The 19,589-nt window shown below is 39.8% G+C and overlaps 1 protein-coding gene across 1 annotated transcript in view; it reads right to left on the bottom strand.

Annotated features, from left to right (window-relative positions):
• Nucleotides 1–13,427: 13,427 nt before the first annotated feature.
• onecut2 (one cut homeobox 2) overlaps nt 13,428–19,589 on the bottom strand; it is a 36,288-nt gene continuing 30,126 nt past the window's right edge. The window contains exon 2 of the mRNA XM_008298538.1: nt 13,428–13,717. Coding sequence (XP_008296760.1) covers nt 13,428–13,717 — 290 coding nt within the window. The remainder of the gene's footprint in view (nt 13,718–19,589) is intronic.

Raw genomic sequence — 19,589 nt, forward strand, 5'->3', positions numbered from 1 at the left:
GCCAAAAAGTAGCCTGCTAACAAGTAGCCTACTAACAAGTAACGTGCTAATAAGTAGCCTACTAACAAGTAACATGCCAAAAAGTAGCCTGCTAATAAGTAGCTTGCTAACAAGTAGCCTCTTGACAAGTAGTCTACTAATAAGTAACATGCTATTTACTAAACTGCTAAGAGGAAACTGACTAATAAGCAGCTTGCTAATAAGTAGACTGCTAACAAGTAACATGCTAATAAGTAGCTTGCTAATTTAAAGTCAGCCTGCAAGATTCTCCCATGACTTTTTGGCTCTTTATTTACACTTGGTACAGTTTTGAGGTAAGCTGAGTGTTTTATATTTAAAGGAAACTGTCAGACTTCTTACAAATTTTAAAACACTGAAACATGCCATATGAACCATAGTTACAGAACAAATACCAGCAGAGTCGGTTGTACATGGATAAGACCATTGTGATTTCTTTATTGATTTTTTTTCTTCTTTTATACATAGAGTGGAACAACATAAATTCTCCAAATATCTCCTTCATGTCTGATCATCATCGTTTTATTCCACACCACAAGTTTTGCAGTCACTTCTCTTTTTCTGTTCCAACCAAATGTCAAAAAATAAAAACGCATCATTTGATTTTCTTGATTACTGAATGACAACTATGAAAGAAAAATGTTTTAAGAACGGAAGCAGAAGAAAACGGCAAAAGAAAATGTCCATAAACCTAAAAAGAAAAAGGAAAAAAAAAAAGAACTGAAATATCATTTTGGGGAAGGTGAGGTTTTGGCGAGAAAACATGTGATTGGATAATTTGATCAAACGTCGTTACAGGAGGCTGTAATTATTCTCCACTGCAGCTCCTGTAGGAACTTAAAACATGGACTGATTGTGATTTTATTCAGGACTGACATCATGGATTTGCCTCTTTGACCTTTGACTTCTGACTGTTGATGCTGCTGATGTTGGGATCAAAACAGTTTGGAGCGTCTGTCGACATGTACATCAAGTTTGTTTTATATCGTTAGCTTGGTCGCAAAAGCTATCACCTTGTCGGTGCGTGTTACTGTCTTTTTCACAAGTTAAATAGCGTCCTTTAACTTTGGGGGTTTTGCATTTGAACAACTTTCCTGTTTGTGATTTTGCAAAACATTTGCTGCAAATTAAATTGTTTCGTGCAAAAGCTAAATTCAATTAGCGCGGGTTAAAGTAGCAAATAAATTGTTAGCATTTAGCACAAAAATTTAGGTGCACAACTTTGCAACCTGTACATATGTAAAAATAACCATGATTCTAAAGTTATACTGTTCATTTTGGGGACATGCTTCGTGCTTTTTTTGGTCATTTGGATTGTTTTTTCCCTTGAATTCGCACTAAGATGTGTTTAGAAGCTAATCAGGAAATGGAAGACGAGACTGGAAGTGCTCAGTTTTTCTTTAGCTAACACTGCATGGACGCATAAATACAATCGCTTTTCTTTTGGTCAGACTTGTTGATGTCAAAGTTCAGAATATTTAATGTTTAATGTTGAAACACTGAAGTAACTTTAGTACCATCGTCATCAGCTATCGCGGTTTATCTCGTCTTGTCTTTTGGTTGGATGTTAAAGAAACGTGGATCCATTTGAGAAAAACAGCTTTTTAGATTTTAATTTGTTTACCATTTGTTCTCTTGCTCTTGTTGTTCTTGAACAAATTCGGCTTTGACTGCTAAATATTACCTTCTGCCCCCTAGTGGCTAAAACTAACAACTTCCAAGCGCAAACATAATTAAATCCAGAGTTTGTAATTCACCTGTTTGGCTTGGACTGAAATCTATAAGAAACAATCTCCTCCAATGCACATAAAGGCTTCTTTTAAAGGTTTGGACTTTTCCACACCACTAAACTGTTTGTTGGTTTAGGTGCTAAGCTAGTGGAGAAGCTAAACTCGCTAATGCAGATTGAGGTCACTTTAAATTATGTCAGAACCACTCGTATGCATCACAGGAAGGTTCGGCGTCCAAATTGGCGGAGAAATTTACCCGTAAACTATCAGTACCCTCATGACCCCGTCTCGCTGTCGGTGCTAACGCTACACGCTAACGCTACATGCTCTGCAACTCATTCAAATGGAAGCAAATGATGGGGTTTTTACATCAGCAGGTCAAAGGTCGTACTAATGCAACACAAAGTTCTGTGTGTCGAGCGTAAAGTGTCGGGAATGAAATGAGAAGATGGTAATAATAAAGTCAATAATAAGAATCACAATGCATTACACGGCTAGCTAATTATACTCATGCATAAAATCTGGGCTATAGAACTGCTGTATGGGTTATGTAATGTGATGCTAGCATTACAACACAAGAAAGGAAGGACACCAAAATGAGTTGTTTTTTTTGTTTGTTTTTTTTAAAAAGAAAAATGCGTTAAAATAAACCAGAAATGAAATTTACAAAATAAATGGATCAAAGTAGCCGGTATTATTCTGGGCTGAAACAGATTCGTTGTTTCCAAAAATATCCACATGAGGCGACGAAAACCCCTTCAAAAGAACCAGAGATCAACAAAACAACAAAATAAAACCATGAACCTCTGAGTCCTGGGCAGATTGGACAGAGAGAGAACAGTAATACAACAACGAGAAAGAGAGCATAGAAGAAGAAGAAGACAAGCATTTTTCAATTTTTGGTTTTAGCGCACCTTTTTAACTATCACAAAAAAATCACAACTTAAAAATGTATAAAGCTTTTTTTCCCCCCACATTGGTTTAAAGTTACAGTTACCAAAAAAAGGAAGAAGAGCAAGTGAATAATTTATGACATACGCTATTATAACATCATCCTAACACTAGTGTCTATGAGGTATATCTGCAACAGTTTGGTAAAGAGAGCACGGTCTGCGCACAACGCTCGCAAATTTGCCTCCACGTGTTGTCGTCGTTTAAAGCTTTGCAACCATTTGAAAAGAGAGAAAAGGGAGGACAGACGATAGAGAGAGCTGCGTTTCCACCGACGCTGGCTAAATCATTTGTTCACGGTTCCAGACTGGACGAACTTTAGAAAACTAATTGGCAGGATTGTGCGTTCATCATGGATTCAGTAAACTGTTTTCTCGTGAAATTCTTGGGAAATGCTGTCGATACTGTAATCAGAAACAGTCACACTTGTTTTCAGAAGGCTGTTATCTTCCTGACACGCTGACTTATTCAATAATACGGAGAAAACTGTTTTTTTTTTAGTACTTTAGGCGTTTTTTGTGACGTCAAGGAAAGATGCAGAGAGAAAACAAAGTTTGTATGTCTTTGAAAACCAAGAAGTCAAACTTTTTTTTGACTCCTGGCGGTTAAGCTACTTTAAACTTCTGGTATTCTACGTTTTTTCAGTCGATGCAGCTACTGCACAAGACACTGAACACCAGATCAAACTGTGGAAACCCAGCTCAGAAAAGAGAAACAAGTAGTAAAAGAAGGGGAGTCGAACAGAACAGGAAGCCTTTGGTATTAACTCTGGATTTCTTTGCGTTGATTGCAATTGCAAAGCACCAGAGAGCAGAAAGGAAACTCAGGCGCTGGAGCCGAGCGGCGGCGGCGCTGAGGTATTTCTTTTTCACAGGAATAGAAAGTTTACAGCACAACAGAGAGGTCTAGACTTCGCTTTGGTTCAAGCAAGGCACTCATCCAAGGTTATCTCATACTTTGCAACGAAAGCGCTCTCTACATCTTTGTTTTTGAAGCCGCCTGGTTTGGCAAAGCAAAGTGAGTCAGTGGGAGTTTGAACTATCGATGCGATTTGGTTCCTCCGCCATTTGGCTTCCCTGGTTGATTTTTAAGCCAAATGCTTGTAGGAAGGGAAGCAAAATGGCACAGTTGGATGTCTGGACATTTAGTCCTACATGCATATTGCTGCTTTTGTGAAATGTTGCTGTTTTACTAAGTGAATCAAAAATGATTGCAGAGGTGATTACATGTAGTGATCTCTGTCTGTGTGAACTTCTATGCAGATGATGTGACTCTTTTGTCTCACGCTCCCCTTCGGTTTGCTTTGCTTTTCCAACCAGGCATGTGTGATCAGCATAAGGTTCAGGGAGTATTTTTGTATCGTCATCTATCTCCAGGTCAGGTTTTTTGTCCGGTGGAATCATTCAGGCCCACAGAAGCACATCAACAACTTAGGCTTGTTGACGTTTTTTTTGTTATTTGCGGCGATGCAGATGTTTTGCACTGAAATAACAGCTGAGGTTTGTTGTTTTTGGATATCTGCTGTGTTGGTCAAGAATTTTTTTATCTCAGTGTTAAAGTAACTGCAAGTGGATTATTAGCAAAGCTAGCACTGTGGCTGCATGTGGGTTTGTTTTTCCATCACTTCTGTCCAGACTGAGACCTGTAGAAACCGTTGGCTTGCCATGAAAGTTGGTACAGATATTTACAGTACTCATGGGACACATCATTCCTGGGGATTCCCTGACTTTTAGTGTCTGATACTCTGCCTTATGTTTAGTGCTAATTAGCTAATGTTACCTCTGTCTGTTAGACTTTACAAACTAGGACGAATACATGGCTCATAAGCCGTTTGTTTGGCTTCCTGCTTGGGCTGCAATTTTCTTAACCCACAGTCAGCAGCATTAATAATCACTAATCAATTAGTTGGTTGAATAAATGTTGTATATCCAACATTGATCTCATCAGGCTATATTCAACCATGGACTCTTACTGTTTACTGCATCATCAGTTCTCTCATTACCGCCTTCTACTGTAGATTTGTTGTCTGAGTAGCCCTAAAGTTGCTTCGGACAAATGAAAAGAGGTCATTAACCACCAGAGAGGTGTTTGTCATGGTGCTTGTTGCTAGCCAAACAATGCTCTGCATGACTGCCTCCTTGGGTCACTACCAGTAAGAGGCTCCACCTGATGGCGCGACCAGGTACTGCAGCTAATCTGCAGCACATTTTCTCAAATGCATGTCCTTATCGGTTCATATATGTTTAATCTGATTAATTATTAATGCAAATCGATGCCCTGATCATTAGCATCCCCACTTCCTCCCACTCAAACACAGCGACTGAGCAACGTTGCATCTTTTGCAGTTGCTATGAAGCACAAAGTTGGTAAGAACTAGCCATCTGATTAAAAGCAGACCTGAGAGCTTGCTGATGTTGAAGAAACATGATGTGTGTGTCCGAACAGAACACAAAGACTTCTTCCTGTACAACGTGGCGCCTGGTTGAAGAACTACTTTTATTATTCCTGTAGTTTCTTTGCTACAAAACCAACAGGGTCCCACAAATCTGCAGCCTTCATATTTCAGTGCAACACATATTTGTTAATTTTACTGCCGCATCTCAGTGTAAAGGTGTCATTATGCCTCATACATTCGACTGAAGCATGTAAGGGCCTTGAAAGTTCATTTATCTGCATTTATGATTTCATCTAAGTTTGAGGCTTTTCTTCTTCATCTGCGTTTTTTTTTTGTTTGAAAAATTACTAAATTTAAAATCCCCTAGTACTGGTTTCAAGGTAAACATCAGCACGACTGATTAAACCCACAATATCAACACACTGATGATCTACGTCTGCCTGACGCTTGCCTCCATCCCCTCTCCACATTTATTCTTTTCGAGGAGACGAGGCTACGTGATGCTAATAAACAAACGGGGGAAAAGACAGAAAGAGAAAGCGAGAGCAAAGAGTAATGAAAAGAAAAGGTAGAATATGTGGCTTAATTATTAAGAGGAGAAAGTGGAAAAGCATGGAGCTGAGCGCAGACCGTACCGAAGAGGAAACAAATCTTTGGTTTCTTTGGTTTCATCAACACGATTAAAAGGACAAATGGAAAGTCAGTGAGGTAGCCTCTCTGGTTCTCACTATTGAAATAGAAAGGTTTTTTTTTTTCTTTTTTTTTTCTCTTTTTTACACACAGACAAAGTCAGTCTTGGAAGCAGCTAGCTTTAAGGGACTCCTCAGTTTTTCCTTCCTAACGGGCGAAACAAGTCGGTGTGTTTGCATTCACGCAGTCGAACAGTGAAACCCTGAAACACAGCAGGCGTAATGAACCCGGACAAGCCCCCAAACCAACAGAGGCTCACGGAAAAAGATGGAAATAAACTGATGTTATCTGGGATACAGAATACGTCACGTTTTAGATTGAATTGTGAATACTGAAGAGGACGTTTTCTTATGATCACAAAGTAAGTATTCGACTAATTTGGTCCTCTTTAGCCTTTCGTGGAAATTATCTGTTGATGCTAAAATGCAACAACCCACAGTTTGGCTGACACGCAATCCATCGTTCTACAGCGGAAAATGGCGCTTTTTAAAGACGTTTCGTGTCGCGACATAAACGTACGAGAAAGAGCTGAACCGGGCTACGAGCTGCGTGGATGTAAACACACACAGTTTATTGGCCTCTCAAGGATTCCAGTTATCTTTGGTGAGTCAGTTTATATCAACGTGTGGCCCTTACGTCACCTGATCAAGTGTCACTAGAACATCAGTCTGAAAATTCATTGCTTGTTCAACAATGGTCAGCAGGATGCGAACAAAAAACAAAAAAAGAAAACTTAAAAAGAACAAAATAAATTAGCCATAAAAATCACAAAAGAAAAACAGATGCAGTGCTCATCATTCGGTCGGCTATTATTCGTCATCAGAGATTGTTTTCATTTCACAAAGAGAAAAAAAAAAATCATTCCCAGGACAATAAAAATTAAAAACTAGATTGGCTAAAGAGTGAGAGCAAGTGTTGACATTCAGAAGTACGCAAGTCTAATCTGACATTCCTACATTGTTCTGTCATTAAGTCTAAACATTCATAACACAACGTTTCATTTTGCTTTTTAAAGTAAAGCTAACTAAGAATAAATTAACAGGCCTGGCATAAGCACTGCATCTTTGATGCAACTAACATTCTTAAATACTCATAAATATTCATCGAAAAACAATTACATCTAATTAAATAACATTAAATTATTATTAAGTACAAAACTAGCGTGTTCTAAAACACCTCATAAATAAATACAGCATCGAACAGAAAGAAAAGGGAACGTACAATGTAAACTTTGGCAAAGCTAATCATCATCATCGAGGGGAAAAGGGTTCAGAGGGAGATTTGGCAACAAAATTTGTTCGCTTAAATTAATACACAATTAAAAAGAAAACATAAATTACATTAAATAAAAACAAAATCACATATTGCAAAAAACCTAGGAAGGAATAAAGTGGTCGTAATACCAGACAAAGTATTGGCAAATAATTTTAAGTACTTAAAAATAAACAAGCAATGAAAACCTCTTTGGGACGGTTTTTTTGGTTTCATACCCTTTATCTTTTTGGTTTGGCAGGTTTAGCCTGTTTTTCTACATCCAGACAGAACTGCAAGTGGGAATGGAAAATGGCCGCCACCCCCTGAGCCAGAAGCCACGCCCCTCCATTGGGCGTGGCCAGCAGGACGGCAGGGTCAGGTGGGCGGAGGAATTCTTTGGACTAGAAGCTTTACATACAGAAAGACAGAGAGAAAACTAAAGGATAAAGCTATTTGACCGATATTTTAGCAGTTTCTCTCAGCAGGTGTTGACTTGGTGTTTTTTTTGGTTCTGTTTCGTTTATTGTTTACGTGGAGCAGCAGCGCAGCTCCTCCCCCCTAAAGAACGAGCTAACGTGGGTCTTCTTTGCTACGACAGTCGGCATGTTCGTGTTCACTCCCTTTAGAAAGGTTTTTCCTCCAGCATGGCGTACATAGAAAAAAAACAAGATATCTTTGAAAATTTGATGCTAACCTTTCGGAACTTTGCCACCCAAACCAGCAGCATTTTGTCCCCGTTAGCTTAAGCTCAACTTAGCCGAATTCGTTCTTCGAATTTTGGGATTTTAGTCCTTCGGCTGTACTGAACATGTGACGTATACGGAGCGCTCGCAGAACTAAACAACACTTTTACTATAATCGATGAAACTGATTATATTTTTGTTTTGTTGTTTTGGTTTTTAAGCTAGCATGGAACATCCCAACAACATCAGCTAACATTCCTTGCATAGAAACGTTTCAATCAAATGTTCCAATAACATCTTAAGAATAGTTGAATTTCCAATAATGCCCCAATGACGTTAATATAATGGTCTAACATTCAGAGGATCATGTCAAGAACATAGGTTATGTTCTACAACAACAAAGTAGGAACATTCTTAAAGCAACATCAAAAATAATGTTTTCCAGATGTTCTTGAGGTCTCAGATGATTTTTTCATATATATTAACAAAGGTGGAACTTTTCTTCTTGTTGTGTTCTGAGGATGTGTTGAGGAACACATTGTAGAACATCTTTCTATAAAACCTTCTCACAAAGTTCCACGATAGCAAAGGAGGAATGTTCCCAAACCAAAATGTTTTCCAGATGTTACTGAGGTCTTGGATTAGATCTTAGACGTTGTTGGGATGTTTGGAGAATGTTATTGAGTCGGCCAATTGTAGAACGCTTCCTTATAAAACGTTTCCCCAATCATAACAGAGAAAAGACATTCTCAATGCAACCATCAGATAATTTTCAAATACTATCGAGACCTTGGACGACAGAACGTTCTTTATATATTAACAAAGGCGGAACATTCTGCATAAAGGTCTAACAATGTTAACACCAGACGTTTTTAGAAACGCCTTAGTTATTCCACCTTTAAGAAGAACATTCTGGGAACTAAAAGAAAACTTCCCATTGAAAACAGGAGTAGAATTTGGCAGAACGTTTTTTTTAGAACAAAAACTGGGGTGTCCCTTTTGAACAGAAATATTTTGGGGGCATTTATTTGACGGTTCCTTCGTAACTTTATCCCTAAAAGACACCGCAAACGTTCCACATATATTCAGTGCAGCCAAGACTTTAGTTCCGTGTTTTCAGAGTTCACGTTATTAAATCTTGCACTTGTGTTTTTCCAGTTAGGTTCAGGTTCCAGTTGGTAAATGGTCCAAATCAACTGGAATCCGTTTATTACTGGGTTTGGGTCGAAAAGTGTCAAAGAAACCGACTGAAAACTGATGGGGTTATGGAAGACAGAAGGGCTGACGGTGTGCTACTGCTGGTACAGCAGAAAATCTTTGGTACGCGCTGTACGTTTCAAATAGCAACTGTTGGGTTGACATGACAATGTGGCTTAAATACCAAAACCTGGAGGAAGCAGAAATGGAAAATGGAAGTACTTCAAGCAACAGTCAAGAGTTTTTTCTGGATCTGGACTCAGAATAGTCGAAATTGTTGGAGGTAGACTTTGACCTGTGTGAGCAACTACAATGGATTCTCAAATGTTATCGACTTTGTGTGCAGAAGGAGGTTTCATGTGGTCAAATTTGGAGGATTTTCCACGCTGAAGGAAGAACCCGTCGAAATAAAAGACATCTAAGCTGTGAAAGTGCTCTAACAGGAAAATGAAAGTATCCTGGCTAAGTTTCAATAAGGCTAACAGAATGAAGGAAATGCTACTAGTCGGAGGACAAACGAGCTCGATTAGCCGACTTGCTCACCCAAAGCCTAAATTAAAACCCACAACATGCTGGTTAACCAAAGTGGAGGACTTCTGTTTTCCCTTTCGGGGGGAGGAGAGCTGCTACTGGAGTTAACGTGAATCTTTGGTTTGTTAGCTGATGAGGTTTCTGTTGTTCTTTTAACCGTTTTTTTACTTTGAAAAACTGCATAGGCACACGTTAAAGACACTCTTCAACCGTGAGAGACACATTAATGTTCTGCCTTTTTTTTCCCTGGGGGCCGGAGGGAAGAAGAAATGGTCGACGGCGTCCTCCGTTTGAGTTCCTTCCCTCCTTCCCGTGTGGTTTTTTACCCTTTTTCAGTCCCCAACTTGCTTCCCTTTAAAGATGGCCTGACGCAGCATCAGGCAGAACAAAGCTACTCCTCCACTCCCGCGATGTCGTCCTTCCTTCTGTCCTCCCTCCGTCTTCTCGTCGTCCTCTGTCCTCAACATCGTCGCCGCCACTCTTTTTTTTTCTTTTTTTGTATTTTTTTGTATTTTTTTGGTAATAATTCTCTTCCATCTTCAGTTAGTTTTTTCCGTTTGTTTGGAACAGTTAGGTGCAGAAAAAGGTTTTCTTTGGTTTCGATTTGTCAATAAATAGAAAAAGTCTCAAGTGTCCATTTTTTTTATTTTAAATCGTTCTTAAAGCCTTTGGCTTGCCTCTAACCAGGCCGAGACTCAGCCTGGGGTTTCTACGGAGCAGGGGCTGCTGACTGACGCCTTTCCTTTGGTTTGGTTTCTTTTTTTTTGGTTCGATAGCTTGAGTGAAAGATGATTGATGAGGTGATGGTGAAGGCTGCTGAAACAGAGCTGGAGGTGATGGCGGTTGAGGTTTTTTGGGTGCGTTAGTATTTACATCGCGTGTAAAGGCTGTACACTGTGACGGTATCACACTAAAGTCAATGGGTGTTGAGGGGTTTGGATGTTCGGACACTAAGACAACCGAGGAGACAGACGGAGAAATCTTTCTTGTGTCTCGCTCCGTCTGTCTGTTGTCCTTTTTTACCAAACATCCAACTTTTCTACCCTTCAACCGAACCCCCGTTGTTGGGTTTTGTGTTGCGTTTACCACTCAGACATCTGGACTGCAGCTGACGTCTCCACTATCAACAAGCAAATGTGCTTCATTTACGGGTGGATAGTGGGAGATTTGCTCATCTTGATGAATAAAGACTACGTTGTAACGATTTGTCAACCTGTCCGGTTGGGTTCCAGCCCGCTGACCTTCTGGAAGAGACGAACTCGCCAGGCATCGTCTTTAGATTGTCCTCTTTAACTATTACAAAGGCCCTGATCCGCCTGGACAGTTCGTCCTCCGCGGGTTCAGACGGTTTGCTGGTTCTGCGGTTGCGACGGGAGTTACTGGTGAGTTTTTATCTGTGATGGCAGCTGAAGGCATCCAAAAAGCATCTTAGTTGTACTGCTGGATTTGCACCAAAAAGGCAAAATCTGATTTGTCTGAGCAGGTTTCAGCCTTGTCACAGTCAAAACTTTGTGAATTAAGCACAAACTCTCGACGTCGACGATGTCAGATTATTTTTATCAGGTTTCGATGACATTAGCTAAGAAGTCATCTCCTGAAGGGTTGTTCGCTCTAAACTGACCTCTTTCTGACAGTTTTGGTAACTTTCTCAAACAACGTACCAATACTTTGCGTGTCAGACAACCGGACTTTGTTATGTTTGTGCTCGTTCACAAATTTTGGCTCAAAAAGACTCGAGGAACCAGTTTGTGGGGGGATGGGCGATGGCTTCTTGAAGTCCAGTACTCTCTTAATTAAATGTGGAGACTGTAAAATTTTCAACAGTCTGTAATTTCAAGATCAAAACTATGCTTAACTCTTGCTTTTTACACTTCAAATTGTCTGGGAACACAAGTGCTGTTTGGGGCACTCCAATGGAAACAGCTTTTTTTTTTTTGCAGTAAGGATCGCACTTTCTCTGGATGTTGTAAACGCAAGGACTTTGTTGAATGATCTGTAAGATTCTTTTACCCATCTGAACAGGGAGAAGCCAAAGGTACAGTTTTGTAGACGCTGTACGGTGCATGTTTGAGTTTGTGCATCACAAATTGCACGTTCATATCTTTAAATCCACTTTCACCACAGATTTGGTTCAAATGGTTAAAAACAGTCACCAAACAGCTTCCAGCAGCGTGAACAGAATCTTTGCTCTAATTGTGAACAAAGACTGTTTTAATGCTAAGATGCTTTGTGGAGAGCCCCTGGTGGATGAGTTACCGTGGTAACGCACATGATGGGGTGGGTGAAGCCGGGGTAAACTGGAGCTTAGCTTTGGTTCGGCCGACAGTGTCGGTTAGGGAATTCTGGGAAACGTTCGGGAAATGACTCTTTAAAGCTTCTGTAAAGCAAGTGTATGTGTTTGTTGGTGTGTGTGTGTGTGTGTGTGTGTGTGTGTGTGTGTTCTTGTGTACATCGGTTACAGTACGGTGTGTAACGACGGACGCCGAATGGATTTCAGCCACTGTTTAGAAAAAATGGCATCCTGAGTTTTTCTAAGATGTGAAGACCACTCGGCTTGGCGGAGAGCCCCGGTTCTATTGCAAAGAAAATGTGCTTCAAGATTGTGCTCACATACATTGTACATATTCATATATATATATTACACTAAAACTCCACTGGACGCTAAGTAAGCAGAGGAAGCTTCGTCGTTTCTACATGTCGGCTCAAATCATGAAGAAGTTGCATGTGCCTCGGTGTGTGTTCGTGTGTGTCGGTGTGTGTTTGTGCTTGCATATTTAGCCATTTCCGAACTTAAAGAATCCTCACTGCTTCCTTTAAAGAGTCACGTCATCACTTGTTGCTGTTTTTTGTTTTTTGGTAAAATTGAAGAGTTTTGTCCTTCGTTTTCGAAAATTGGTTTTTGCTCATGTATTCCAGAGATCAACTTCAAACATTTACTTCTGGAACCAAACTCTTCAATTCAAGTCTTTGGGTTGGTTTTTATGTGAAAAACGTCACATGTTGAAGTCAAACTGAAGAGTTTTGTCCAAAAGATGGCAGAAATGTCGCCATTTTCTAGAAGAAAGTTGGTCTAGTTACAATTTGTATATCACGAAGACCAACTTCACACATTTGGTTTTGGAACATTTTGGAAACCAACTCTTCAATTCTGGTCTTTTAGTTAAAACGGAGACTGCACGACCAAATTCACACGTTTCTCTCATCCAGCCGCAAAACAGTAAAACTTCCATTTACTGAGTCGAATCAAGAATTTCTGTATTTTTTTGATGAAACAATCTCAACACAAATTTCCTCCAATCATAGCGAGCACAGTCCAAGCTCGTAAGTAGACTTTGTGTTGAGATTATTCCGTCAAATTCTGATTTTCTCTTTGTATGTCTTTGATTTGGTTGAATAAAAATAGATTTAAGTTCACTCCTTTTGCCGTGCAGCCTCCGAAACCTTCTTCTCAATGAGAATTCTGCCCCGAAACTGATGCATCTTTGGACATTTTGAGGGTTTAACAGAAAATGCTCTCACCCCGGAGCTTCCGTCAACATTCTGCAGTCATAAAGCTTTCCTCGGTTTCTTGTTTGGTTGGTTCCTAGCTTATATTGCATAATAGAAAACACACGTCGTCTTCTAGTCTTTGGTATCTGGGCTAGTGTGTCAGCTCGCCATTACCTAGGATTCAAAAAGTTGTTTCGTGCCCCCCTCCCCTCCCCAGTGAGGTTTTTTTGTGTGTTTTTAGAGATGAGTTTACCCCTTTTTTTTGGCTTCTTTATGGACTTGATGATGGATTTGAGAAAAAAGGCGGTTCAGGCTACAGCAAGTCGTGGCAGTGAGCAGCCCCTCTCAGTTTGTCACCCAAAGCAAAACAGACGAACAAAAATATCGTAAAAAGTTTTCCGCCTCGCTTCGACCCGGACGAAACCTCGACCCCTCGATCCCTCCCCCGTCCACCCACCCGATCCCCGTCCCCTTCCTCGCCATCTACTATCACGCTTTGGTACAAGTGCTCGACGCTGAAGATTGGGCGCCGGGGCTGGCTCCGTCGTCTGTCCATTTGTCCAGGCTCCGGCGGCGGGCGTTCATGAAGAAGTTGCTGACGGTGGTGAGTTCGAGGCCGAGCTGCTGCGAGATGGTCAGCTGCATCTCCTTGGACGGCCGCTTGTTCTCCTTGAAGATGGCCAGCAGGGTGCGCCGCTGCAGGTCGGTGAAGACCAGCCGCGACTTCTTTGGCGTGTTGTTGCGGTCCTTCGCCGTGTCCTGCTCCTTCCGTTTGCAGGCTGCAAAGAGGAAATGGAAAGTGTTAGTGTTTGACCAACAGGAGGAGGATTTAGCAGCGAAACACAAACAGAAGGTCTTGGTGTTGATCTGTTTGCCTGCTGAGGGTTTCATTGTGCCACAACTGAGCTCTAAAAAGGCCGTTCAAGTACTGATATCCCACTGGTCTACAAGGAAAACACTAAACATAGAGAAACTTTACATAATTCGGGTCACTAATGAAGAAAAACTAACCCAAAAGTACGAGTTAAAATGGGAAATTCTATGGAAATCAATTAGATCTCTGCACATCTGCACATTCATCTTGGTCAGAGGTTTGACTAAACATGCTCTGTTTGACATATATGCAGAAATTTGTGTCTTGAAAGTGGACAAGATGCATGTAGAGACGGATCACGAGTGGTGATCTATACGTCTAAAGCAACATTCCACCTCAATTCATCGAACGTCCGACCATCTCCAGTTTGAATGTGTGAACATTGATTGAGTTGACCATGTTTATAATCTATAAGTTGGAGAATCTTGAGTTTTCTTTTACTCCAGTAACATATTCTTCCAGTTGGGACACCATTGAAGCGGTCTCACCATCATACCTGCTCAATTCATGTTCAAATATTCGGCCAAAAAGTTTGCCTCTGACTGGCACCATACTCTCCATTTTTAATAATTTTGGTGCCAGTTGGAAGCTGCTCGGAGCTGACTGCTGTTGTTTCCTGTAGTAAAGCAAAGACAAACTCGACTAATAATCCTGACAACAGCTGGTGCGTCAGACTGTTCTTCACTACAGGACGGATGGATAAAGACGCTCTGTGGCCTCGTTGTTCATCTGTTGACTAACCAACACCAGAAAATCCTTCTAAAAGTCCTTGTGCTTGAAAACATGAATGTTCACCTTGCATCTCAACTGCACCATATTTAACGTCTTTTATTTGTCTTGTCTGAAGGGAACAAAGCTCCAGAGGCAGCACCAAGATCCTGTTCAGGTAAAGTAGTTCGTCTTTACTGTTTCTTCCTGCTGATTAGAACTTTAAATGCTGTTACATATATAATGACGTTTAACCTTCAGACTGCAGGAACCCTGTCTTCTTTTAGACCAGACAGTTGGACAGTTTCGTCACATCCAGAACAGAACAGCTGTTGTTTACCAAAAGCTCCATCCCGTTGTTCTGCTACATGACTTTGAACCAACATACAAATTCCCAGGATCCTTAAACTGCAGCAGCTAAATGGAACACAGCCACCATTTATTTTATTATTTAGATGTATTCTACTGTGACAAGTAAAAAAAAAACACACACCTGCTACACAACAAAGTTCACGATCAGTTAAACAAATTAAAATGTACGTCTCGAAAGTGACGTCCCAGTAGACCTTTGTTTTGGCACCATTGGACCAAAAATGCCACACAAATGATCTGAGAAGAAACCAGACTTCTGCACCTTCATCAGCTCTGATTTTAAGGCCTTTGATGGAAGATTTTAGCCAATCACAGGATTTTTTTTCCACTTATAAAGAGCAATAAATAAAGTTTAAATTGAGTTAAATGGTGAACTTTAAGTGGAGGGAAAGGGTTCCAGTCCCAGGTGAAGCCAAAAATGAATATTGAGCTCGACTTTGTTTAACACCACTAATTATCTCTACCTGTACATTTGGATTATCCATTTTATACCGTACCCACATCTATATATTTATTAGTGTGTTTGTACCACTTCGTTCATCCTGTTTATACATGAAAATGCTGTAAATAAAGCACGTTACTGCTGTTTATGCACCTCTGGTTAGAAGCTAAACTGCATTTCAGTGTCTTAGTACTTGGACCATAAAGTTAAATCTAATCTAATCTGATTTAAAGCGTGTCTGGTGGGAGCTGGATATTTTCTAATTCTGGCGTCTTTTTTTTCATCTTTTCCAGATTTCTGCCGACTGCAGCTTTAAACTGGGAATGTTGGAGGTCGGTTTAAACTCAAACTACTTCATCAGCGTTCCTGTACGTCCAGAATCTGAGACGTGACCGACGACTGGAGATCAAACCGAAGGTAAACGTCGAACAAACACATTTACAACTGCACAAAATACTGCTGCAGTCATATTCCAACCAGCAAAACCGACGTTCCTCTGCAAACGCTTCACCAATACGTTTCTAATCAATCTTTATTGTGTATTTTACTGCTTCGCTGTCGCTCCTTTTCATCCAACCAATCATGTATTAGATGGACCAGTCACCATGGCAACCAAGAAAATGGAGGACAACCTTCATAGAGTCGCTTTTTAACCCAAATCAGGACGTTTCTCCAAACATTAATGTTGGTGTCTGGACCTCTAACGTCGCTGTCGTTGTGAAAGTGAGATATTTTCCAGAACTTAACCACAAAACAGTGAAAATAAAATTCTGATCTAAAGAATAAAGGTCCATGATGGGATGCGAACCCTGACCTCCTGGTGTCAGTGCGGTCGCTGACCTCTGCCTCCATCCCCCTCCTCTACCCACATACATTAATTCAGGGGCTCTTTCAAGCTGGAGACCGTTGAAACCACATCGCAGGTGAGAAAACGTGTTGGTTTCAAAACAAAAATACATCGAGAACGCAGTTTTAACGCCACGATGTGTTTAGTCAGAATCAAGTTCAGACCAGAATCTGACATTTAGACGTTTTACTGCAGCGTAAAAACAACATGATGCCAAAAAACAGCGTCATTTTTGTACGTACGGTCTTTGTGTTCTGCTGCAAAACATTTAAGCTGCCTTATATCATATATTTAAACCTGATTAACAACTTAAAGACGCATTTCTCAGTTCAAAGGAGCAAAAGAAAATGCAACACAAGCACAATTAGTCTGTAGATTTTGTATTAAATGAGTAGTTAAGTAATTTTGTTTAGCTGCTGTGCTTAATTATTGGCTTTAAAGAGCATAAAATTGAGGTTTTGTAGCCTAAAAAAAAAGTGTTGCAGGGTTTGTTTGTTTTGTTTGTTTCTTGCTGAACTGCTGACAAAAGCCAGTAAACTGCTCAAAGCTGCAGGACCTTCAGATCAAATCCATCATCCAGGATCTTAAATTTTAATTGTGGTCTTTTTTTTATTGACTATTATTATTATTTTTACTACTTTCACTGCCTTTTTACACGGTAGCTGAGTCCTAAAGAATAAAATAAAACACTTAAACATGATTTATGTCAGACCTATAACGATACCATAAAGGCAAAATAGAGAAAATAAATCGTAAGTAAAGTAAAAGTAAGTTTAATTTATAAACTCCTTCCAGCTACGTGTCTGAACATCTCATATTTTACAGTCTTTTATTTGCTTCAAACCTTCATAACTATTATATTTTCATATGTTTTGTACATTTTCTTAAACTGTTTTATCGTTTTGCTCCACAAAACATCTGCTCCTCACAGTGGTACAAATAAATAGGTTTTTAAATTTTCAACTTCCTGTTTAATTTATCGTTTCTAATGTTTTTAGTTTATTTTATTTTGAAAATCTGCAGACTAAGGCCTTTAAAATCTGCAAAGCGTCGCCGATTTATCTGGTTAATAAAAATAAATCCTGGAGGCTTTTACGAACACGACAGCAGAATCCTCATCACCTCCTCAGATGTGTTGAATCGAGGAGGAGGAGGAGGAGGAGGAGGAGGAGGAGGAGGTCGTCTGGCTGCGTTTGATTTGATTACCTCCTTGAATTAAGTATGCACGAGTCAGAGCCCGGCTGATCAATACGAATCAGGTTAAGGACTCAATTCAGTAACAAAACTATTATGTAAGAGGAAACTATCCTCGCTGTAAACACACTGCTGCTGCTGCTGCAGCTTCTTATCGCGACGTCGGCCACAGATTTAAAGAAACGAACCGTTTTCAGAGTAAATAAACGTGGATCTAATGGCAGGATGTGAACTCGAGGTCTTTACTGGAACTTTAAGGTAAAAATTAACCCTCTAGAAATGTGACTCATTTGGTTTAAATCCGTCGGCCGTGGACGCCGTTCATCATGCAGAGCTTCATTCTGCCGCCTTTGTTCTCTGAATAAACCGGTTTGAGTTTCAGTTTGCGGCTGACAGGTGGAGCTGTTGATCTCTGAATATGAAGAACGCTGAGCTGCAAAAACACCAAATATGTTCAGTGTGTTCGGCGCTTGTGAAGGAACGACCGAGAGTCTGAAATAAATCCAAATTATAGATTTATGTGAACCAATATTAACAGCAACAGCATCAATAACCAGAATCATCTTTTAAATCTTCTGTTTTACGCTCATGTGCTGCAGTTTGTTTGCTCCCGGCCTTATTTCAGTTGGATTTTAATACAAAATTAATTAGTTTTAAACCTATTCTTCAACTTAATGTGCATATATTAATAATAATATTAATCGGAGGGACATAAAGTCCAAAACAAACCGTGTCACCGATTTGTTTTTGTTCATTCGGAGGCTCAACTCTTTGGACTTTGGACGCAGATGTTTGCTGGAGGATCTCTGTGATAAACAAAGTTGGACTCTTCCACCAGAAATGTTCCATCAGGACATCACACTGTAGTTTATTCTCTGCTGGAAATATTTCCTCTGCGTCTGTGTTTGAACAAAGAAGGACGTAAACTCAGTAAAGATCAGAAGCAACGTTCAGGAAGTTATAATAACAGTTAAAACGACCTTCTGTTTGTACTAATGATGGATTCTGCTGATGTTAAAACCAGTTTCAAACCAGTTCTGCTCAAACTGGTGCTCCTGGGATTCACCACAGCTTTTAATAGCATTTTAAAAATGACATTTTTCATGTTTTCTAGCGAATGTGTCGAATACAAAGCTTCGGTTCTCATCAGAAGCAGCAAATATCGTCTTAAACTAACTAAAAAATAAGCTCAAGATGAAAAAAATTATACAGACGGAGGATAAATATGATCGTAAAAGTCGAGGAAAATGTTCAGCTAATAAATAAACTGCTCCCATTTCAAGACAAATTTCTTCTTTCTTATCTAATGTTCAGTTAATAAAACCAGAAATGATCATTTTTCAGGTGTTGAGGTGAAAACTAAATTAAAAGCCTTTAAAAAAATGAATGTTTCAAACATCTATACAACAAATATTTAATCTGTTTGTGTTATATTCAAATCAAGTCATAAATAGAGCTGAAAAATACAAATTAAACCTGTAATGTTTTAGTACCAACATGCACCAAATAACTCAGTTCAGTCAGTTTCTGTTTATTTTCGCTTTTCAGGCAACGTTTCCAAAATAAAAGTCTTGTGTTTGTATTTGTGCTAAAACTTATGTAAGAGATCATCAGTCTGGAGGTTAAACAAGTTTAGAAATGTTTAAAAAGCACATTGAGCTCAGTTTCAACTAAGATATCTGCAGACCTGTTTGTCATTGAGATAATCTGGACTTTAAAACCAGTAATGAGACGTATTTAACTAACTTTGAGTGAATCTGACTTTTTCATACAGTAGCTCAGCATATAAATGTATTATTTAATAGAAATGTGTCATTTATGTTAAAACAACTAAACACCATTTTCACACTCCCACCGTCCTCCACCAACCAAACCAGTTCATCCAGTACGTGGAGCGACGCCGTTGTTCCAACAGAACAGAACAGAACAGATTCCTTCTTTAACGTTCAGACTTCGCTTTACGTCATCTGCACTAAATAATAAAGAACTACAGATGACCGGAGGAACCAACAGTCATAACCGCCGTCTTAATTCACCACATAATAAAACTGCAAAACAAACGTATGTTATAGACGAACACACCAGCTACTGTGAATGCTGATCAGATGGGACACAACCCCCTAATTACAAGATACACAAGAAAAGATGAAGAATAACCAAACTGATGACTCCATTCTGAGAACACATTTTTACTGCCACTACCAGCACAATAGG

The sequence above is a fragment of the Stegastes partitus genome, unplaced genomic scaffold, assembly GCF_000690725.1.
Source record: "Stegastes partitus isolate 25-593 unplaced genomic scaffold, Stegastes_partitus-1.0.2 Scaffold1324, whole genome shotgun sequence".
NCBI lineage: Eukaryota > Metazoa > Chordata > Actinopteri > Pomacentridae > Stegastes > Stegastes partitus.